The sequence below is a fragment of the Sinocyclocheilus grahami genome, unplaced genomic scaffold (genome assembly GCF_001515645.1).
Source record: "Sinocyclocheilus grahami isolate Dianchi unplaced genomic scaffold, SAMN03320097.WGS_v1.1 scaffold1944.1, whole genome shotgun sequence".
Classification (NCBI taxonomy): domain Eukaryota; kingdom Metazoa; phylum Chordata; class Actinopteri; order Cypriniformes; family Cyprinidae; genus Sinocyclocheilus; species Sinocyclocheilus grahami.
In genome coordinates this window covers 40,461-46,550 of record NW_015507123.1, presented here as the reverse complement: position 1 = coordinate 46,550, position 6,090 = coordinate 40,461, and the positions used below count along the sequence as shown (strand labels likewise).

The 6,090-nt window shown below is 34.6% G+C and overlaps 1 protein-coding gene across 1 annotated transcript in view; it reads left to right on the top strand.

Annotated features, from left to right (window-relative positions):
* LOC107573443 (metal regulatory transcription factor 1-like) overlaps positions 1–6,090 on the top strand; it is a 27,259-nt gene that overhangs the window by 9,839 nt on the left and 11,330 nt on the right. The window contains exon 4 of the mRNA XM_016259877.1: positions 4,503–4,741. Coding sequence (XP_016115363.1) covers positions 4,503–4,741 — 239 coding nt within the window. The remainder of the gene's footprint in view (positions 1–4,502; positions 4,742–6,090) is intronic.

The window sequence follows — 6,090 nt, the reverse complement described above, 5'->3', positions numbered from 1 at the left end:
TGCACTATATCGAACATTTTTTATATCGTTATCGAAGAAAGGTGTACCGTCGATAAATATCGATACCGTTTTATCGCCCAGGCCTACTCACAATGGTCCTAACCACATACTAAACATCCAGTCTGTAAGTCAGTGAGATGTTAATGCACTAACCACTTGGATTTAAACTTAGTTTTAACTGATTCTAGGGACCTATGAAATTCAGTTTTATTTGATCCAAAAATTCTATTTTATTATATTTCCCCCCCCCAAATTCTGTGTTTTCCATTTTTATTTTTTCAAGATTTAATATTGATGGTTTCGTTCAATTTTAATAATCAAAACGCATGTCTAATTAATTGAATTCATAAGGCTATAACAATCTAATAATGTATTAAAATAATAGTTTATCCAAATATTTATTTCACTTAGGGGTGTACTCACTTTTGTAGCCAGCGGTTTAGACATTAATGGCTGTGTGTTGAGTTATTTTGAGGGGACAGCAAATTGACACTGTTATACAAGCTGTACACTCACTACTTTACATTGTAGCAAAGTGTCATTTCTTCAGTGTTGTCACATGAAAAGATATAATAAAATATTTACAAAAATATGAGGGGTATACTCGCTTCTGTGAGATACTGTACATATTTAGGAGTCATTATAAAGGCATTCAGTCTCAGAGCCTGTATGTGATAGATTGACTATTAAGCTGACAGGTATTATGTAACATTTGTAGTGATTTCATGCTGAACAGCCTGAAGATGCAAACACAAACCATTCAAAAATGTAATAATGTATGTAGTATTACTCATGTGGAATGGCCACCGTGAAGCAGAAATTGAATAATTTGGTTGCAACACATGGCTCCAGGTGGTTTATTTGCATTACACAGACTTGCAAATGGCCGGCTTTTATTGACTGTTGTGCCACGTGCGCACACACACACACACACACACACACATTGAAAAGTCATTCGTCACATCTACATCTACATGGCTTTGTCTCGTAATAACTCTAAATACATGGGATATTCTGTTTGTAGTTGTCTTTTTTGTTTGTAGTATTGTGTTACATGAGCTCTTTATTCTTGCCATTGTATTCAGAGAATGATTGATGATGTTGATAATGTACGAGTTTTTTTTTCACATGACCTTTTAAACATGACCCATTTGTGACATTGCACTGAACAAGCAAACCGCCTTAACTGGTTCCCATGCACAAGACACTGAAACAAATTTTTTTTGCAATTTTAAATTGATTTTATTCGCTACTGTTCAAGCGTTTGGGGCTGGTAAGATTTTTTTAATGTTTCTATAAGAACGCTGTTTTTTTTTAAATATAGTAAAAACAAAATTATTGTTAAATATGAAATGTAAAATAGTTGTTTCTATATCAATATATTTTAAAATGTAATTTAAAGTGTAGCCTAGTTTATTTGAAATAGAAATCTTTTGTAACATTATAAATGGCTTTACTGTCTCTTTGATCAATTGAATGCGTCTTTGTTAAATAAAACTATTATTTTCTTTAAAAAAAACCCGTCTTACTGATGCCAAACTTTTGAATGCTTAGTTTACATAATAATTGTGTAGTTTTAAAATAAGTAATAATTGGCAGGGCTGTCAATCATGCCAATGCAAATTTAAAACAAATTAAGCTTCAAAGATCTGGATTTCTGTGACATAATGTTGTTGTGAATGACATTGATGTGTTTTTGTTGAAATAGAATATTATTGTTTATTGCTTTGATTAGGAACCTACGTGGTTAACTAATTATTCATCAACTGACAATGAACAATTAGTTTGACCAATGGCGTTAGTTAAAAAATATTACAACAAACAACTAATGGGAGTTAAATTGATGTGTTGATCATGTGTAGCATTGTATGAAAATGGAAGGAGATTGTAAAATATGAAGTGTAGAGCTAAAAGAGCAGTGAGACCACATGGTCAGAAGCAAATAATCTGATGCAACATTAACGTTCAAAAATAGTAGGACAAATACAAAGTATAAATGAGGATAAAATCAGATTTGGGCTAGATTTTAGCCTTAAAGTGGGTAGGACATTTCCAGAACAAATGAAGTAAGGTGTGTTTTTTGAGTTACTGATGTGTATTGTGTAGTTTGTCTGTTATAAGCAGAGAGAGAGAGAGATCAGCATTATCTCATGGTCTGATGTTCTTTGCTCCTGGGAACAGAGACGTCTGTACGACAAGAGATTTCGCTGCTGAATACTGATCAGTGGCTTGATGTGAAAGAGAGTCTGTTTGCTGCTCAAGCGCACACACAGAGGCGCGGGTCATTCACGGCCACACGTAAACCACTCAGAATAGTGTTCAGTGTTTCCCAAACACAGCAGGACACGCTTTGTTGATCCACTGTTGGCAGCTTATGAAAGATTTGAGCAGAATTCGTCACACAGAATAAAAAAAAAAACTCCTGATATTGTAATCTTGATTGTTGATTAATATAACTTATTTTGTTTAGGGCAACTAACTGCATGCTATATTTTTGTATTTATTCTACACATAAAAAACCTGTTAATACATCAGTAATTCTAGACCAGAGATGTTGAACCAGGTCCAGAATTGGCCCTTGATGCCCTTTGATCTGTCCCACCATGCCGTATAACAAGAGAGTGGGAAAAAATAGGCAAGAAAACAAGCCACTGAAGTATATCTTCCTTTCTAATTTGTCTTTTTGTTTTAACATTTTTAGTTTTATTTTTGCATGGAACTAAAGAATATAAGTGAACTTAATTTTCCTTTTTTTAAAAAAATGTAATTTATATCATATACAACTGTTCAAAAGTTTGGGGCCATTAAAATGTTTTAATGTCTTTGAAAGAAGTCTCTTCTGCCCACTAAGACTGCATTTATTTTATCATAAATACAGTAAAAATTTAGAAATATTATTACAATGTAAAACTCTTTTCTATGTGAATATGTTCCTGTGATTCCTGTGAGTTTTCAGCATCATTCCTCCAGTCTTCAGTGTCACATGATCTTCAGAAATCATTCTAATATGCTGATTTGCTGCTCAAGAAACATTTCTTATATTCCATGTTGAAATAAGTTGTGCTGCTTAATATTTTAGTAAAAACTGATACCATGATTTTTTTTTGTAAGTTTAACAGAGCAGCATTTATTTAGCAGCATGAAAACAAAACGTTCTGCCATTAAATAGGTTATAAACAGAAAGCGAGCAATGTGATTTTGTTAGAAAGCTCACATCACACTATAAGGTGATATCATCACACTGGAAATGAAAGGTCAAGTCAAATGCATTGCATCGTGGGATACAGTGTTCCATGCAGTGTGCTCTGTTGCCTACTGCACCTTTAGTTAAATGTAGCAGGTGATATTCTGTGCATGCAGAAAATTTGCACTGGCCTACTATGCGCAGTATGCATGCTGCAGAAGTTGTATCAGTAGTATGGCAAACATTGGCCAGTACTATGACAGGAAATGAAGAGAGAAGAAGAAGTGGGTGGATTGGGAAATGTCATGAGCCGGATTGGATGTCATGTTGTACACATGAGCACCACGGGTAGCACCATGTGAGTTAACCACTAGGTTACATCTCTGACCAGTATGCCACTTAAGGGAATAGTTCACCCAAAAATGAAAATCTACTCACCCTCATTCACAATGTAGATGGGTTTTGTTTCTTCATCGGGAACAGATTTTAAGAAATTTTGTATTACATCACCAGTGGATGCTCTGCAGTGAATGGGTGCCGTCAGAATGAGAGTCCAAACAGCTGATAAAAACATCACAATAATCCACACCACTCCAGTCCATCAGTTAACGTCTTGTAAGGTGAAAACTGCTTGTTTGTAAGAAGCAAGTCCATCATTAAGGCATTTGTAACTTTAAAACCATTGCTTCCAGCTAAAAGTCCTCAATCCATAATAATGCTTTCTACAGTAAAGCAATCGTCTCTCGTCTGAATCGGGAGAGAAATCTGTGCAGATCAAGCACTGTTTACAAGTGAAAACCGTTCTGAACAAATATGTGCACGGATTTTAATGATTGAGGACATCCGGAAGCGTTATTATGATGGATTTGTGTTTTGGCCAGAAGTGACACTTTGAAGTTAAAAACATCTTGATGGATTTGTTTCTCACAAACACATAGCTTTTCACTTCACAAGGCATTAACTGATGGACTGGAGTGGTGTGGATTATTGTGATGTTTTCATTCTCCAAATCAACAAACTCATCAAAATCCAGATGAAGTTTCAATTTTGAGTGAAAGATTCCTTTAACCACAAGTGATTAGAAAGAAATGTAAATTGATAAATTTGTCATTCTACTACATGTATATTTTATATAATATAATTGTATATAAAATATGTTTTGTTCGTTGTAGAGCCTGGCATCTGTGAGAGGATGTTGTTTGTGGTAGTTTGGCAAAAAGGAAACGTTATGTTCATCTGAGTCATGCTTTTTGTTCTCTATTGTAGATTTTCATGTCCATCTCTTTGTAACCATTGGCTCTTTCTATCCATCTCTCAGGTGAAGCGATACCAATGCATGTTCGAGGGCTGTACGCGCACCTACAGCACGGCGGGAAACCTGCGCACTCATCAGAAAACGCACCGCGGTGAATACACGTTCGTGTGCAACCAGCAGGGCTGCGGCAAAGCCTTCCTCACGTCCTACAGCCTGAAGATCCACGTCCGCGTCCACACAAAAGAGAAGCCCTTTGAGTGTGACGTCCAGGGCTGTGAGAAAGCCTTCAACACACTCTACAGGTGAACTTGAGGATGAGACACTATCTATTCATTTTACACTTACATGCTTAAGTAGCTGCTAAGCCTTGTGGGCTTTGCTGTTAGACAGTGATTGCATTGTATTGATCACAGCGTGCAGGTCTCACAGAAGCTCATCCTCATGTGACTGCTAGCCTGAAGTCACAGATCTGCCGTCACCCACTTCCTGTCAGCCTCTTTTCGCTAATGTCCTGCACCATCAGATATATATTTACACGACTGATAAATCTGAATCTTAGTCCTAACCAGCCACAGCACCACCAAACGAAGAGTGCAGGTTGCTTGAATGGTTTCTTGGGTTTGATTTCTGTATCACACTGCGTCTCCCCGTTCAGAGTGAAATCACACTCTCTTCATATAATAAACATTAAATACCTTATGATTGTCTGTGTCACATCACCGGTAAGCTGGGTATTGACACAGATTTCGCAATTCAATTTGCACGTTCTTGATTCGATTTGATTCGGTATCGATTCATCAGGTACAGTACATGTAAATTTGTCTTAAGGAAAAAAGTCTTTATCAACATGCTGAAATGATACAGGGAACCCTGTCATTTTGTCAACCCTGTACATTACAATAATATTAAAGGTTAAAATTAACCTTTAGTAAATTAACCAAATAGTCCAAACTATTAAGTTCAGTTGACATTTTTATGTTTACAAACAAACAAATTCAATTAAATGCTTTAAAAATTTTAAAGGCTTTTAAAGTTATTTATTTATATATATATATATATATATATATATATATATATATATATATATATACACATGCATATACATACACATGCATATATATATACATATATATATATATATATATATATATATATATATACACACTACCGATATATATACGCACACTACCGGTCAAAAGTTTAGGATCAGTAAGACTTGTAATGTTGTTTAAAGAAGTTTCTTCTGCTCATCAAGGCTGCATTTATTTGATCAAAAATACAGATAAAAACAGTAATCTTGCAAAATGTTATTACAATATAAAATAATGGTTTCTATTTTAATATCCTTTAAAATATTATTTATTTCTTTGATGCAAAGCTGAATTTCTATAAGCCATTACTCCAGTATAAAGTGTCACATGATCCTTAAGAAATCAGTCTAATATGCTGATTTATTATTAGAATTATCAATGTTGGCAACAGTTGTGCTGCCAAATGTTTTTTTGGAAACCGCGATACTTTTTTCAGGATTCTTTGATGAATAAAAAGTTAAATAAAACGGCGTTTATTCAAAATATTAATCTTTTCTAACAACAACAATTTAACACATCCTTGCTGAATAAAAGTTTTAATTTCTTTAAAAAAAAAAAGA